The 18,232-nt window shown below is 35.7% G+C and overlaps 1 protein-coding gene across 2 annotated transcripts; it reads right to left on the minus strand.

Moving 5' to 3' along the window:
• Positions 1–14,370: 14,370 nt before the first annotated feature.
• LOC121266369 (dof zinc finger protein DOF1.4) lies at positions 14,371–18,231 on the minus strand. 2 transcript variants are annotated; one of them, XM_041170179.1, is made up of 3 exons: positions 17,497–18,231; positions 16,181–16,352; positions 14,371–16,011 (listed from the first exon to the last, which is right to left on the minus strand). In XM_041170179.1, the coding sequence occupies exons 2-3, from the start codon at positions 16,238–16,240 to the stop codon at positions 15,001–15,003; spliced, it is 1,071 nt and encodes a 356-aa protein (XP_041026113.1). In that variant the 5' UTR covers positions 16,241–16,352; positions 17,497–18,231; the 3' UTR covers positions 14,371–15,000. The 2 variants fall into 2 exon arrangements, with proteins under 2 accessions (XP_041026113.1, XP_041026112.1); XM_041170178.1 differs by having other exon boundaries at positions 16,181–18,231.
• Position 18,232: the final 1 nt, after the last annotated feature.

Genomic DNA, 18,232 nt, shown 5'->3' on the forward strand with positions numbered 1-18,232 from the left:
GCTAAGGACTCAAAATATTATGAAAGAACTAAACACATAGATATGAGATATCACTACATTAGAGACATGATATCACAAAAGGAAGTGATCCTGAAACACCTTTCTACAAGTCGCATGGTTGCCGATCCCCTGACAAAGCCTATAGCAAGAAATATTTTTTATGGCTCATATTAAGAGTCTAGGACTGCGTAGATTGTGAATGTAATTTGTGTTTCAGTTGACATTGAGATGTAAATTTTCCTTTGGGATATTAATACAATATGCTTTTATTCAATTTTATCTTTATTATATTGTTTCCTGTACACACACACAAAAGTTATGCCAATAGGCTTAGATCGTCTTACTCACACGAGCGATCGTCTCTGGCGCTTGAGTAGCGAGTGGAGATGAGATATTGTGTCCCTAGGTACTTGTCAAAGGGGATTAGTTGGTTGGCACAAAGATATGTCGCCTTAGTAGGAGCTAAGATGAGGTATATTGTATTGAGAGGACCATGCATGGATACCCTACAATCCATGTAGCCTATGGTTAGCCAGATACAAGATCCTCTTTGACGCCTTGGAGGCGAGCAAATGGAGGATCTCGAGTTAGATGCTTAAGGAACGGCTAGACATATGCTCTCTATGTTGTTGATAAAGACATATACTCTTTAAGAAAGAGAAATCCACCATAGCATGTATTTCATACTACATGTGGTTATTCGACCAAATGAGTTAGTGAGTAAATGGTTCCTTTCTCACTCACTGTGTGAGTCTTATATTTTATCAAGTGTCCTTTATTTACCTTTAATTATGTCATAAGATGGAGGTTGTGACTTCTGCTACTTTGGCATGTTGTCTATGGTCATGATTGATACGGACTAAAGAGACATTGTTGGGAAAGTGGTTTGACCAAAGTTGAATGACATGAGGGCAAATGGAAGATTATTTAACATCGTATCTTCGATGGCATTTGCCGACGTCGAACTATGACTTTTGATTAGGGGTGTAAATTTAAAACGGGAAACCAGAAAATCGGACCGGATCGGTTGGTCCTGTTTTGAACCGGTTCGGTCCGGGACCAATTCCGTAGCTTTTGAGATCGGACCGGTTCGGAAAAAAAAAAAATATATAAATTAATCTTATATATTATAAAAAATATTTATATATATATATAAGTTTTATATATAATATATAATTATATATTAAATTTTTATATATAATTATATATCATATATGAAATAATTTCATATTATAATTTATAAATTATAACATAAAATGTTAATCTTAAATATGAACATTTGTAATTTGTTTGATCATATGTTATTAATATAATTATATATAAGATAATGTTATTATAATTTATAAAATAAAAGTTTAATCTTAAAGATAAAAATTTAATTGATCATATGCTTTAAACATAATATATATATTAAATTATTACTAACATTTTATCATAAAAAGTAACATTTTATTATATGTTTTTTACATTTAAAAAAAATCAAAAAATCGGATCAAAAACCGGTAAAATCGAAGGTATCGGTTTTGGTAGGTAACTGGGGCGTAATCGATTTTGAAAAATGTAAAACCGGTACATGCCGGTTCGGTCTGGTCCTAGATTTTGTCCAAAATCGAACCGAACTGGACCGGTTACACTCTTACGTTTGATTATGCCCAAACTATTACGCGGTGGAACAGTATAGTTTAGGGTGTCGATCGGATTTGAAAGAAACACTATAAGATGCAAACTTAAGAGAAAATATCAAATAATAATATGATAATAATATGAAAAATCTATCTAAAACATGCAATTAAAATGAGATTAGGATACTGATAAAAATGCAAGTAAAGCTTCGGGCTCCCATCAACTAGATTCAATACTCTGACTTTTTCAATCCAAACTATATACACAATTAAAAATTATAATCCCAAATTACTAATTGGAAGATATGACATTATATTCATCTACTTTCTCAAATTTAATTCTATAATTTATTCTCCATTTACAAACCACAGTTTTCATATATAAAGATGAATATTAGATCTAAAGACGACACTATGTTCACAAATAATAATATAACAAAAGATCACATCAATGACATGAAAAAGAATTATTTAAGTTACAATCATATATTCATAATACTATAGTTCAACAAAATCAAACCATAGCAAGATTTAATATAATTGCCTCAAACTTATAAAAATCCAAAATAAATAGAGAATTCAATTTTAGAATCTTAAACAATAAAACTTAATCTATGAATTGAAATAAAGTCAAAATATTTTCACCAATCAACTTCTACCCTAGGTTTTGCCCAAGACTTAGTTCTCCATGGAAGAACTAAAAAATAAAAATGGTATTTTTTCCTTTTCCAGAACTGTGTTGTTCGTCTTTTCTAAACTCTCCTAATGATTTGCTTCTCTCGGGTATAAAAGAAACCCTAACGTTTTTCTTATTCCCCCCTAAAAAACTGCCTAACTTTTAGGACTTAGATTGGCAGCCGCGTATGCACTTCATAAGTCAGAATTTAGATATACTTATCATAAACAAATTTGTAGTCCTTTAAGATCGCTTTCCAAAATTTCAAGAATCACATCAATCGGATGTGTGAGTGGTAAGTTATGATCAAAACACTAAGGTATGTCCACGTTATCTCCTAGCGTGTTTCGGACTTGGACTTCTTACGGTTTCCTTTTGTGATCTCTTTCTTTTTTTCTTGATCCGAATTACTCTCAAACCCATCTTATTTGAAGTTATCATTTATTTGATATTTTAGAAATTTATCACAATGTTGAAGTGTTCTCATGTTGAAGCATCATTGCTTTGCTGAAAGTCCACACGTCTATTCACATTAAAAGTTAGCCCACGTTGAAAATGAAGAGTCCTTATTACTTGAAGGTCTTGCTCAATTTAAAAGTCATACTTCTTTGAAAACTCTTGGAAATTATTCCAATTCAAAATTTCCTTTGAATTTGACTGGGCTTTAGCTCTCTCTTTTATGGATTTTCAAATTGAACATAAAAATGTGCTTAGAAATATGTAAAATAAATAGAACCTAAGTCCAAAAATATAAATTAATTTCTAGGATTTTTATTCACATATTAGCATTTTAGTCCAATAATAGGATATTTACAGTGCAATTTTGTACACTTATCAATGTTACACATTGGTAACGACTAGGGTTGTGAATACACCAAAATGATTTGGAGGTAGTCAAGCATTGTTCTGAGTTTTTTTTTTTTTTTTTTTTTTTGTTTAATTCAAGAGGGTTCGAAAATGCATGATCTGATGCGATCGAATGAGTCTAAAACATGACAAGACACTTTAGGGATGTTGTTATGCTAGTCTTCTCTGGGAGATAATTGGTATAGTGCTCCCACCTTTCTTTTTACAAGTGTGTTTGGTGATCACACAACTTATTTGCTTTTATGAACAAGATTGAGAACGTTAGAGAGATGCAGACCTAAGGTCATACCTATTGTGTACGAGTGGGAGATATAAGATGAAGGGGTGCCCACATGGGCAAACCCCTCATGTGCCGTAACGGCATGTAACACAAGGCTTGTTACATGCTTAAGAATTAAAGTGGTCGTTTGCCACTTTATTGTATGGCTTAAAGGCTGGCTTTTAAGGCCAGTCGTATGAGATGCACAATGAGGGCTATATATAGCCCCTCAAATGATTCTCAGATAATTTCAGAAAAAAAAATTACAGAATTTCTCTCTTTTTGTTCTCTCTTGTGAAAGTATCCAGGTTATAGATTTGTTGAGTATTACTATAGTTTATTCTATGTAGTATACTTCACCACCAAGAGGAGACACTTGAGGCTTGCTGAATTATTTGTTCAAACTGGATATACTTGTAGAGTAACTCAATAAGTTGTGCTTGAGGTATTCCGATGTGTTCTCTAACAATGGAGATATACCAATTTGAATTTTCTACTATGGTTAGGCCTACATTCAGTAACCCAATCAAGACAGATTGAGAGGATCTCTATCCTTCCAAACTTAGCACGCTGAAGGACTCGTGCCTCAAGCAATAGGCCCATTGTAAAGCCCACAATTGTTTCTAGTGTGTATGTTTTTATAATTTTATATCCCTTCATTTTTCAACAGCTACAAGCCCAAAATACGAGAAGTAAACCCTAGCCATGGTTTTGTGTTACGAGTGCGAAGGGGCTGGGCCCAATGTCTCTAGAGTCCCATTAAGTGGTAGACTACAACCTGATTAGTGCTCTGATCTTGTATTTATTTTAGGATAATAATATCCTTATACCTTTCTTACTACTGCTTTATTATTAAGTTATTTTTTTTTATTTAGCTATTTGAATCTAGATTAAAAATTTCAGAATATAATATTCTTGCATAATATAAAAGAGAATAAATTTAATCAAACAACATAATCAAGTAAATTAATTCAAAATAAATTCAAATTAAATTACATGATCACGTTAATTGATTGAATTTATTTTCTTTTAAATAATGCAAGAAGATCATATTCTGAAATGAATTTATTTTCTTTTAAATAATGTAAGAAGATCATATTCCAAAATTTTAAATTCAATTTTAAAAAGTAAAAGAAAAAAAATTGAATAGTAATAAATGAGATGCAAATATCATTATCATTTATTTTATTTTGGGAGTAGTGAGACTCTGGTGCTTTAATCACGGGGTTTGATATGATAAGGTAAGATGAAAGATTTAGGTGAGTTGAAATCATACGTAACTTGAAATAAGGAAATGATGATGTTTTGCCATGATGGTTTGGTCGATAGCGACTCCCACTTGGTAGTTGGTGCATTGGTTGTATATATGGGTCTAAATGTGTGATTGTCAGAAAAGATTCGTCTTCTTCGATCCACTTCTTTAGCTTTAGCGTATGGGGTAGAGTTTAATTTAAGAAAAATACTGCATATATAAAGGAATCCCATAAATAGATTTTACACATTGATATGGCACACTGTCACGTTTCTCTCTTTCTTTCTCTCCCCCCTTCGGCGCCCTCTCTTTGTGCCTGTCATGGTGGTCAGGGACCACTTCAAGATGGGCAGAAGATGCTGGCGGTCCAAGTGGCACCGCTGGTGTGGAGTGTTGTGAGCTTGCCTTGCATGTTGGTGCACATTTCGTGCACTGTATGCGTGGTCAACGTGTTAGGGACCTTGGTCTTGTCCTTAAACACTAAGGTCCACAAGCTTGCATTGGTGAGGATGATGACTGAGTGACCTTACCAACTTGCTTGGCCTTTAACAATGGGATAGTGTTTGAGTGATGAAATGATGATGATGATGAGTTCGGGTGTTCTAAGTGATGAATATGTGTGTTTGATGCTAAGTGGAATGGCTTGAAGGTTGCCCTTGATGTTGGGGACACTTGGAAGATGATTAGAGTTGGTATAGTGAAGTGTAGTTAGAGTTTTGTGTGGTAGCTAATGATGATTTCGAGATTAGAAAAGTTGGACTAGGGTTGGAGTCTTGGATGAGATTCTAGGGTTTGGAAATGATGTGGAAGAGTGAAGCTAGGGTTTGAAAAGTGTTTGAATGAGTCTAGGGTTGCTCCTTGACTTTAGGGATTTGGAGGTGGAGGATTGGATTTGAATATGTCAAGATAGAATTTGGATATGGCAAGAGATGGAGATGGAGGCAAGACTCCTAAAAGGAAATAATTACCTTATAGGAACTTGAGGTGGACGGCTAGGGTTTTAATGTTGGGAAGATTTATGGGCAAGCCAAGTATGGCATGCATGACTCACGGCTGGGCTTAGTTGGATTGGATGAGGGGTATTTTGGGATATGGCCGAATATGGAAATTAGGGCAAACGCATGTGGTGATCGAAATTTGTGTATGGAGAGAATTGAATAGATGCAAGGAAATTTATGCATGAACAATTTGGATGAATACTATGGATGAACAAGATGAAAAAATATGACAAAGAACAAATAGATTCAACAAAGGAATATGAAGACTCTCTTTATGGTTTATAAGGATATTTTGATATGCAAGAAAAGATATGAACATAAAGGACAAATGAAGAACACGAAGAACAAGTGATAAACACTTAAGAACAAAGTAAACAAAAGATAGCCAATTAAACTATGATTCACAAATTGCACATAAATAAAATAAACCTCTTTATTGATAAACTTGAAAATAACAAGGATAATACAACTTGAATTCACGAATTGCACCAAGTTGTAAGAACAATATAAGTTGAAAAACACATTCACGAATTGTAAGGTGATAATCCTCTACTAGGGATTCACGACTTGCACCCAAGTAGCCCAGGTGCCTAGCACCGAAAAGGGTGATCTCAAGAACAAGTCTACCCACTTAGGAAATTTGCCAAAAGTTCAAAAGGTGTAAACTAATGTACTAAGGGTCCTATTTATAAAGAATACAAAGTGAAAACTCTAATTGGTCATTTGATAAAATAAATAAATAAATAAGTGATAGTAGCATGGGTAGGGTTGAGCACCGACAGTTTCGGAGTCGGAGGGCCCAACCTCCGACTCCGACTCCGACTTTGTCGGAGGTCGAATCCGACCTCCAACTCCGACTCCGACATATAGAGAATCCGACTCCGATCCGACTCCGACTTGTCGGATCGGAGTCGGATTTTTTGACTTTTTTTTTAAATTTTTTTTGAACTTCATATTTGACCCACTTTAAAAAAAAATTGTGGTCTTTCAAATTTCAATTTTCTCAAAATTACAATCCAAACTTATTAAACTTTTGATTATAATAAAAAATACAACTAAATAAAACAAGTAACATACTAACATACATTCAAAAAATAAAAAGAAAGTCATATTTTTACATGTACTCCCATCGTCCATGATTCCATATCCACATCCAACTAATCACTACAATAAACAAAGGCACCGTATATGAAATGAAGATTAAAAAAAAAGCATCGTATAGTTACTATAATATACTATTATAATTACTATGAATCTATTTTTAATTATATTATATATATGATATATATTATTATATATGAATATTAAAAAAAAAAAAGCACCGTATATGAAATGAAGATTCAAAATATAGTATTACTATTTTATATATAATATAGTATTAATATATTATACTATTAGTCTATTACTATATCTTATAGTATAATTACTAATACTATAGTATCATACTATTAGTATGTTAGTGATTTAATATTATATATATTAAATCTCTAATCTCTTATACTTGATATATATATTAATATATATAAATATTAGTAATACACTAATAGTATTAGTATATTAATATTAGTATTAGTTATACTAGTAGTGACATTAGTTATACTAATAGTTATATTAGTATTAGTTATTATTAATACTATATATTATACTAATAGTGATATTAATACTATATATAGTTATAATGATTAGTATAACTACATTAGTTTTAGTTATAGTGATTTAACATAACTATATTAGTATAAGTTATAGTGAATCAGTGATTTAGTGTAGGTATAATACTATAAGTTATAACTATAGTCTATAATAGTATTAGTATAAATATTAGTATTAGTTAAAGTGGATTACTAATAGTATTAGTATTAGACCATAAATCTAATTAATATACTAATGTATATTAGTATTACTAATATATTTATCAAAAGGAATATGTTGAGAATTTATTAAGTCAAAAAATATAATTAATACAAGATATTGTTATATAAAATTTATATGAATAATACTTTAGCTATTATTCATTAGTATTATATGTTATTCTAAATTTATAGATTAGTGTTTATCCATTAGTATTACATGTTGATGTTATTATGCATCTTAGTGTTTATAGTATATTATATATACATTAGTATTACATGTTATTATATTTATACATTAGTAATTTAGTGTTACAACTTACATGTAACATGGTAGTAATATTATAAATTTGTAATAGTATGATATTTACATATAGTCATATACTAAACTATTATTATTTATTAGTCAATTTAGTCTATATATTATAGTATAAATATATTATTTAACTAGTATATTATTGAGTTTAACTAACTATATAAGATATAGTTGTATAAAATTTAAATGATTAATATATAGAAAAACACATATATTTTTTTATAAAATATGTATAAAATCGGAGGCGGAGTCGGAGGACCAAGTCGGAGGCGGATCGGAGCGGAGTCAGAGTCGGTTCTTCAATGACTCCGACTCCGACTCCGACTCCGACTCCAACTTCCAATAGGGAAAAAACTCCGACTCCGACTCCGACTTGTCGGAGTTGGAGCGGACTCGGATTGTCGGATTTTTGCTCAACCCTAGGCATGGGGCCTATAGGGGCCCACGACATTGGCCCTTGGTGGCCTAAGCTGGCCCATGGCATGGGCCATGGTCATAGCTGGCGTGTGGCTGGCATGGCCTGGGCAAAGGCCACGCACGCTGGGCGCTGGGCTTGTGCGTGCTGTGCTGCGCGCGGGCTTGTCTTAACATGGCCCTGGTGTGCTGATGGCCAGGCCATGTGCTGCTGGTGCACGCTGAGGCATGTCACTAGCCTCACCCTGAGCTGTCAGGGGCCATGGCATGCCTGTGGGGCTGTCTTGGTGCTGTTAGGTGGGCGGCATGGCATGTCTAAGGGCCTGTCCTGGGCGTGCTGATGGCCTGCTGAAGATGCTGGGCAGGCTGGTGGGCGTTGGGGCTAACTGCTGGCCATGTTGACGGGCTGCTGGGCATGTTGATAGGCACTGGGTTGCTGCTAGGCCCACTGGTGGGTGCTGGGCTGCTGCTGGACGTGCTAGGGCATGTCAGGGACAGTGTCAAGGCATGTGCCATGAGGCTGTCAATGCATGTGAGCGACAGTGTTAAGGGGCTGTCATGGCATGTCAACGGCAGTGTTAATGGGCTGTCAAGGCTGAACTATGGCACAGTCAAGTGGGCAAATGTGAGCCATGTTCTAATTGATCCATGCTATTCTTGCAATCTTCCTAGGGCATTCACTAGACCCCTAGGGAAGTCCTCTAATGTTGGCCTTGACTCCGGAAGTGGCCCAATCTTTGTTGTCCATGCATGTCTAGGACCTTGTACTAGGGCGGTTTTTGATGGGGTCTTTACATTACCTCTTCCTTCAAGATTATCCTTACCCTCAAGGATCACATCAGACAAACTCAAGTCCACATAGTCTTTACTTGCCTCTTTCAAGGTAAAACAATTTTCCCCACCTATACACAATGATTTGGACATAATGGCCTCACAAGGCTCGACTTCCTTGATTAGCAAAGTGGTCCAACTTCTTTTCTTCTCCCCCACATTCTCCTTTTCGACCTTTGTAGGTTGTTTCAAATTACTCTCCTTAGTTAGCAACTCACATGGATCCCCCTACTACTCTTAGGAAATTCCACTCTATGCCTCATTGGTCCCCAGTCATAAGTCTAGTTTCCTCTCCTCTCCTCATAGTGGTTTTCCTTATATCTTCTCTCATGGTGGCTTCCACCTCTCTCTTGATAGTGTTGTCTACCATCGAAGTAAGTTCTTTGGCCATAAGGCCTCTCATTCTTTTTTCTCTCAAGCCTCCTTTCAAGTCTCTCTAGACCTGCATTTGTCTCCCTCCCCAAGGCTTTAAAGGTTCTTCTATTATCTTCACTATTACAGCAAGTGGGTTTCATGGCCATCCTTAACTCGACCATGGTAGTGTTGACCTTATTAAGGACGTGGTAAAGCCTTGTTGTACGCCCTTCTAATGCCACAAGGCGCTCTACTTCTAGAGTGTCCTCGTGCATGGTGATCGTTCAAGCTTCAAAAATTCAACCTTGAGTTGCCCACCTTGTCGGGTGGACAACCCCTTCTTGCAACAAGCTTGAGGTCCAACCTTGGGTCTTCCACCAACTTGTGTGGTCGACCCCTACAATCACACTACTTTTTCCTCCTCAACCCCCAAACTTCAATTTCTGAACACAATAATAAATAATGGGATCCTCGAGGGACTCCCCCAACATATTCACAAGTGTGAGTTATCACGTTGTTTACCTCGGGGAGAAGTGAGAACTTCTCTAATTCACGACACAATATGCACCTCTCAATGAATCCTCTTGACAAAAGCATCAATTATGTTAGGGCTTCTCAAGAGTACCAAGCAATGAAATCCAATGAAATCTAAGCAAGATGGTACTCTCAATAAAAGTATCAATTAATATTAGGGATCCCGGTCTTGTCCCTAAACACTAAGGTCCACGAGTTTGCCTGGACCTTAGTGTGCCAAAAAAAGCAAGGGCGATATAGTGTGCCAAATCACTATGTGGAATTCCCTTGTGTCTCTAGCAGCCCTCTTAATTTAATGTCACATAATAGCAAGAACTTGAGTATTTTAAGTGGAGGAAAAAGCCGGCCAACAAGATCTATTTTGTTTACTATTTTCTTTCTCAACCCTTAAATTTAGTCTAAGAAACTCAAAGAATCTTGATTACACATATGAGATGAGATGAGAAATCTGTGAATAGTAGTGAGAAAGTTTGTGATTAGTAGTGAAATAGTTTGAATTAAGATGTTTTATGGAGTGTTGAGAAAAAAGAGAGAAAAAGTTGAACAAAAATTTTATAAAATATTATTAGAATATAATTTTTGTTTTGGTATTTGAAAAAGTTGAATTGTTTTTGTGTTTTGTTTGGAAGTTTGGGAAAGTTGTAATAATTAGATGAAAAAGTTAAAAATTTGGAAATTTCAAATTAAAAAGTATTTGTGTTTAAATGGAGTTTGGATATTGAAATGAGATAATATGAGATAAGATGGATTGAGGCCATTTGTAAAACCAAACAGGGTCTCAATCTTCGTATACCTATATCAGAAACTTAAGTCACGGGGGAAATATTTGAATGGTCCAACCTTGGGGCAAGCTTTTATATTAATAATTCAAAAATAATTTTAGCTACATAGGGATTACATAAAAATAAATCTATAAATTGATATGGTTTAATGTGAATGTTAAATTATAAAATTATTTTTATCGTAAAATACATCTAACACATTACATGAAACCTAATTACTTTGTTAGCACTTATATATAAATTTTGGACGGCTACTTTTTCCCTTAGCTTCAACGTGTGATTTTTTTTTTCTAAGCAAGCAAATTTTATTAGAAAATGAAAAGATGATATATGAGGAGGGGGTGAGGTTCCCCAACAAACACCTTAGGACAATAACCACAACATAAAAGAGATGGAGAAAAGGAAAATAAAACGGATTTAGGGACCAATTTCTTGGTCTCCACCCATGCCCTAGAAAGAAGGCGCTATCTTAAAAGATGGTTTTTAAGTAAGACACCGCTAGAGGTGGTGTTAGTTCTGGATGCAGTGCAATTCATTGTCTTGAGATATTTTTTGGAGAGATCCGTAGTCCATTTTTCAAGATTATTGGTTAGGAAAAGTGATAACATAGTAGAAAGACCGGTATCGGATGGATAGATCTGCGGCGGAGCATTTGTCTTCCTGCACCTCTGTGGTGGCATGTGGAGGCTACGCGCTGATGGTTAGGAGGCAAGGTGGGGCAGATCTGAAAGATCGTGAGGTGGGGAATCTGCTAGAACGGTGCGTGTAGCCGGCAGAGTCTTCGGGGCGCGGCGGCGTGTGAAGACCACGCTCAGAAGCAAGCCGCGCGTGAGGGTCATGCGTCGAGATTTTTGGCGCGGTTTCGCGTCGTCCCAGTAGATCGGCGGCAATATGGTTGTGTGGTTGGGCGCGTGTCGACTTATGGTAGCTGGGGTGTAGTAGATCTGACGAAAACCGAACCGATAGAGGAGAGGAGAGGAAAAAAATACACTACCATAGAAGTATATTTACATAGTGGTAGTGGAAAGAAAAGGAAGATGGAGATGAAGGTAGAAATCATATTGACACAACTCTTACCCTCCATTCCGACAGAAGCTCTAGAGTAATTTAGACTTTCCAAAGAGAATGAAGAGCTTCTCTTTTAAGAGAAAATGATGTTTCTGACCAGAAGTTATGATGTTTCTGACCAGAAGTTGTCCATTGTTTCTTTCAACGTGTGATTAATTCCTCGTACCTGCATGCAGTCTTCCCTCTAGCTAATACCATGTACGTACGTGCAGTTATCTCTTGTCAACAAAACACCAATATTTATTGGAAAATTATTCAACTGAATTTCCTCCTCCCCATGAATACAACGCCATGCATGCTTTCTTTTTGTTAGACAACTATCCCGATCCCCCCCCTTTAGATTTAGCTGTTCGTAATCAACTTAGACATTCAAGCCGTAGATGTCTTAGCATTGGGATCCAATTGGCCGACATTAATATGAACATGAACAATCAAGACAATATATATATATATATATATATACTTTCCTCTAATTAGATTTAGATTATTAATTTGTTTTGTAGTCAACTCGGAGACTTAGATGTCTTTGAAACCGTGAAAAAATTATCATTACGAGTTTATCTAATCAATGACAATAATAATAATAAATTATTTAAATGCAGAAACGGCAAGAGGTTGTCAACTTGTCATTGATCAAATAATATATGCAACAGTACTGAATCCAGTCAAATATATATTTACATATTAACGTAATTTTACGTGATTCGTTAAATTTATTTATAATAAATATAAATATTTTATAATCTAACGTATTAAATTAAATCATATCAATGTTTTTTTTTACATCTAAAATATTTTATATATTAGATACAATCTGGATGTGCGTAGTTCTCTTCTCAAAATAAAATAAAATTTACTATTAAAAATTTTTTTTTTATATAGATATCAAATTTACTTTCTTCTTCAAATAGAATATGCCGGAGATATTTTAAAAATGAAAATATCATTCTCAAAAGAAACGCATATATAACACTAAGAGATCAGATGGAGTATTTGTTTGCAGAAGGGCCGGTGTGTTTGACTAATTTGCAAAAATATAAACCCATCTGCATCACCCATACGATTCGACGTGATTAATTTGCACCACGCGTCCAAATCCAGACGGGTCATGTTCCAGACAAGAACGGACGAAGTACTACGTACCTTCTTTCATTTGACCTAACATGACTGGGGACTACTTGCAGGAAGCTAGTTGGGGAACTGATCGTCGGCACATGATCATCTCCTGAAGAGGGTAGACATTAAAGCTAGCAGGTAATTTTGAGATGGCAAAGCATCGTGTAATGTTAAAGGTGTCAGGACCGCGGGCTACCAGGAAAGAATGACGTGGCAATTTATTAATTCTTCGTGTTCGATGCATCCATTGACGGGCATGATAAGAGGTAAATTAAACAGAAACAATGGTACTTGTGCTACTTAAACAGTTACAATAATGCAGTAACTCCCTCCCCCATATGAAAAGTGCAAATCCTTTTTAAATATCTAATCGAATTAATTATTTATTTATTTTAAAAAAGATTAGATAACATTTAATTCAATCGAAACAATTAGAATAATTGAGAGAGGATCTCCAATTCCAACCCGCGTTTTAACTACAAAAGACTTTTTATTTTACTTTTATTTTTAAAATATTCTAATCAATAATAATATACCCCCGTGACTTATACTCAAAATGATTAGTCAATAATATAATTAAAACTCCGTTAAAATCTTATAAAACAATAAGAACTTCTCATTCTCAAGTAATGTGAGATCTCATTCACCACCTAAATACCCTTATCCTTATCATATGAGATATGATCACAATCTTCCCCTTTTAATTTTCGACGTACTTGTCGGGACTGTACATCCATATATTGTAAGTGACACAGCTCAAATCCAACATTCCTGATTGAGATAAGTTCTGATAACATTTGTAACATCTCAATAGAAGATCCAAACCATATGAACTATATTTTAAAAAAAATTAATAAATAATATAATTAGAACTCTATTAGAACTTTATAAAGAACAAAAACTTTTCATTTTCAAGTAATATGAGATCTCAAATACTACTTACCCTTATCTTATCATATGGAGTATTACAAGAAACAAAAAACAGTATTAATGCAAGAACCTGTTTCAAAATTCTAAAAATGTTTAGATAAACAAACACGCTTTTCCTGGATATCTGGTACGTAGTTTAAGCTCAATCTTCCCTTCTAGCTACATAACCCATGCCAAAAACCCCAAAGGAATACACACAAATCTATTCGACCCGTATAATTAATTTGCAATCATTAATCTTTCACCAAAAGTACTACATTGTTTGGATCAATTACCACGTGTTAATTTATCAGCTTGGACAAATAAGCTAATTAATTAGTGCGGCGAAAAAGGGATTAATTAATGAAGAGTGAATTAGCAGCTATATATATATATATATATATATATATATATATGGGCGTGCCGGGATACCAAGTATATACATGTGCATTACTGGTCTTCCAAAAGCACAGCTCCTTGACAATAATTAACATGATCAAAAACAACATACCAATGCCAAGCATATATATAAACTAATAACTAGCCATGTTGAGATAACAAATCTCCCTCTTTCTCTATATATACCATATTTATACCCCCTTCCCCCTCATGAACACTTCAAAGAAGGATAAAAAAGAAGGTAAACTTAAGTAAAAATAATTAGTTCCTCAGATGATCTTCATTGAGGACTGCAACATATACCCCCAGCTCCATCTAGAAACAAAGAAAGAAAGAAAAAAGACATGGTCATATATATACATACAACAAAGTCGACCAACTTACTGAAACCTTCCACACTGCGTAGCGCCGTATACGGTGATTCTGATGACACCCATGGGGATGAGATGTAGAGGATCCGAGGTTCCTCTCAGCGCAATTAAGGAGTCTCAACCTTGATAATAAAACTAATAGGCTGATTTTCTGCAGCTGACATGATCGCTCGGATCCAAGCTCCTCCCATCGTTGCTTCAATTAATGTGAAATCTTGCGTTTTTTTGTTTTGGTGTGTGTGTGTTTCAAATTCTGCTTTTAAAACCTGCCCTACTGAGACTCACTACAAACAGATGTAATCAACAGAAACCCAAGTAACCATGCCAGCAACGACCAAGATGACTAACAAAGAGGGAGACAAATGAAAAATGATGTTTGGTTTTGCTAGATCAGGGAAGTGACCGAAGACCCGATGTTTCCGGGGTCATTCCAAGCACCATTAATATTTGTTGCGTTCCAGTAAAATGAAGGATCGGACATACCGACATGCTCCATTTGATTCTGGCAATAACCATTCCAATCCAACCTGTTCTGGCCGTCTTCTACTTTCACTTCTTTCATGGAAATCCCAGCTTCATTAGAGGCCAGTATTTGCAAGCCTTCAAATGGTGCTATGGTTTGAAAATGATTTAGTACTGCTCGAGTGTCTTTGATACCTCCATTGACAAATTTCTCATGTTGCTGAAAGCTAGAGGTGAGTGGGGAAGCGATGGCTGGGGAAGTGGTAGTAGAAAAAGCTGAGGAGCTGAAGATGGAATTATAACTTGAGAGAAGAGAGTTTGATGTAACAACATCTTGGATTTGCTTAGAAGGGTTAAACCCATTTCTGTAACGGTTCTGATCACCCTTCTCATTAGACATAATTCCAGACGAAAACCCAAGTCCAAGAGCATTCAGGTGAGGTTGGAGATCATACCCAGAAACAGTGTCCACATTGGAAACTCTGGGATTGAATCTGGGAAAAGGAAGACTCATATCAGAAGGGTTACTGGCAAACCCATAAAACAAAGGATTGATATGATTTGACGTGGTAGAAGATATCTCGATGTGTGATTGAGAAGGAGGGTCTGGGTTTGCACTATGAGCTGGAGAAGAAGCAGCTCCATCAGTAGCCGAAGCTGATGAAGGCCTCTTCACGCGTTTGTTTTTCCTGCAACCACCACCTACCGGAACGTTTCTCAGGGTACCGCCTCTTGTCCAGTACCGCTTGCAGGCCTTACAAAAGTGCCTCGGCTGAGACAAACTGTAGTTGTTGTAGTAACAAAACTTTGTGTTAGATGAATCGCAGCGCGGACACCTGAGGGCTTGTTGCTGCTGCTGTTGTTGGTCCAGGACTGGTTTTTCCATTACCATACCCGTAGAAGCCATCAAACGTTTTTGATCATCTATCTGATTCTGCACCGGGAAATGAAAAGAAAAGAGTTTGAGGTGGCGTTTTAGGGTAAAATAACCACACAGGAGACATATTCTCTTCCAAAAGCATAGCAACAAAAATGGGGCAGTGCCGTAGTGGTCGTGTTTTGAGTAATAATTGAGAGAGAGAGAGAGAGAGAGAGAGAGGAACCTGTGACCATTCGTTTGTTGTTGGAGGGATGACTACCATCTTCTCACAGTTACCCAACATTTCTGATCTCTCACAGGACTCGATGAACAAAGAGTAAAGAGACAAAGATCTGGGGGCAACGTGAGACTTTCTTGCGCGGGGTTGAAATATTATGACTCTGAGAGGGCCGGCCACCAGGAAGAGAGAGGTTAATTGCCAGGTTGCAACGATTTTATTTATTTAATCTAATTTCACGTGATGGGGGTTGGTCCAAAATCGAATTTGAGTAGGCCATTATTTTAATGGGAAATCCAAGAAGGACATTCGAATTCCAAGAAGAAGACAGGAAGGTAAAGTAACATTACAGATGAATCTTTGGAGAGGTTCAAGATATTATAAACAGCATTTAATTAATTAATTAATTAATTTACACATGATAAACTGTACATGATAGTCCTCATCACTACGTAAAATTCCTTTGTACAGATACACATGTGGATAGATAGATAGATAGATAAGAGGGAATCCCTAAGAGTGAGCTAGCTGCACAATACCCCATGCAAAGTCACACCGCAAATCCCACTTCCACTTTATTATTATTAATAATTCTCTGGCTCATGATTCATATTCTATACCACCAAACTCAACTGTTTTTGGCTGTCCTATTAATGGCTTATCCGAGCTCAAATCTTGATTCGACTGTACGTGCATAATTATACCATTCTTAGAGCCTAACACCACATGAACTTTCTCACAGGACGGACGATCGAGACCTAGTTTCACTACTCGTGTGTGTCATGTGTGTATATATATATATATATATGTATAGTAGGGTACTGTTGGTATGTATATACCTAGCTCGTCAAATGAATATTGTCTGTATGAAATCAAAAGATAATGTCCCATTAAACTTTGTAATTAACATGATTAGGGTAAGCTAATCCAAATACCCCCATAACTACATGCTACGTACAGGTTAGACATCAGATGAATGACACTTGGTATAGAGGCCATGCAATCTACTAGGAGGCAGTACCGGCTCAATAGTTGGGCCATATTTTATTTTTTTAAAGAAGAGAGGCAAGGCTTCCAAAATTAATTTATAAATGCATGCTTAGTACATCTTGAAAAGGATATTAAAATAAGATCTAAAATAAAATAAATGTTATATATAAGTCTATTATAGTAATGACGATGGAAAGTCATGAATGCGTGAAGAAAAACCCTAACCATTCTTTAAAAAAAAATAAACGATATTAGATGATGTTGTGTTAAAATTTAACGGTCATGTCATTCTAAGATTTTGTTTTAAGCCTCGATTCACGTTAAGGAGGTTACCTGACGTAGAAACAGTAGGTATGAATAGAGTTCCATGCTTATTATTGGATCCACTAATAATACCATCGGAAAAAAAAAGTCAAAATAGTAATATTAGAAACTTTGTAGTGTATCGACAAACGGATCACTTGGAAAACAGCTTTTTTCTATTCAAAATTCCTGAAGCTACACTTCTCAGACTCAAAAGTAGGAAAGAACAGTATACGCTCTTCGAATTGGCTCTTGCTGAGTGGCTGTGTTTCTTCTCTCATCCAATTTGGTTTGAAAATAATTCATGAAAAACCAAATAAATTGGAAAAGAAACCGTTAATGGTGTCTGGTGGGAGAGAGAGAGAGAGTGTGTGTGGAGCCCTGAGGTGCAGAACCATGTGGTGGGCAGCTCAGCTCCTGAGGAAAAAGAAGGAAAAAGCAAAGCTAGTTTGAGGGGAGCAAACGGATTTTGTAGTTCCCCAAGGGATCTTCTCCTCCACCCTACTTCCCATCATTATTCTTCAGCAGTACTCTGCTTGTTGAACTTTGATTTTTGGTAACTAAAATACTACCGACATGTTTTCCGGGTAAGTATTTATAATATATATATATATATATATATTATATATAATATACTGACAAGTTGCTCTTTACAAAGAACACATGTCATGTACAGTTACTCTATAGATCAGTGTGTGGACTGTACGTAAGTTGTAGGTTAAAGAAGGTAATTTATTGGAATTTTGAATGATATTCTTGGCAAGA

The sequence above is a fragment of the Juglans microcarpa x Juglans regia genome, chromosome 5D, assembly GCF_004785595.1.
Source record: "Juglans microcarpa x Juglans regia isolate MS1-56 chromosome 5D, Jm3101_v1.0, whole genome shotgun sequence".
In the NCBI taxonomy this organism is placed as follows: domain Eukaryota; kingdom Viridiplantae; phylum Streptophyta; class Magnoliopsida; order Fagales; family Juglandaceae; genus Juglans; species Juglans microcarpa x Juglans regia.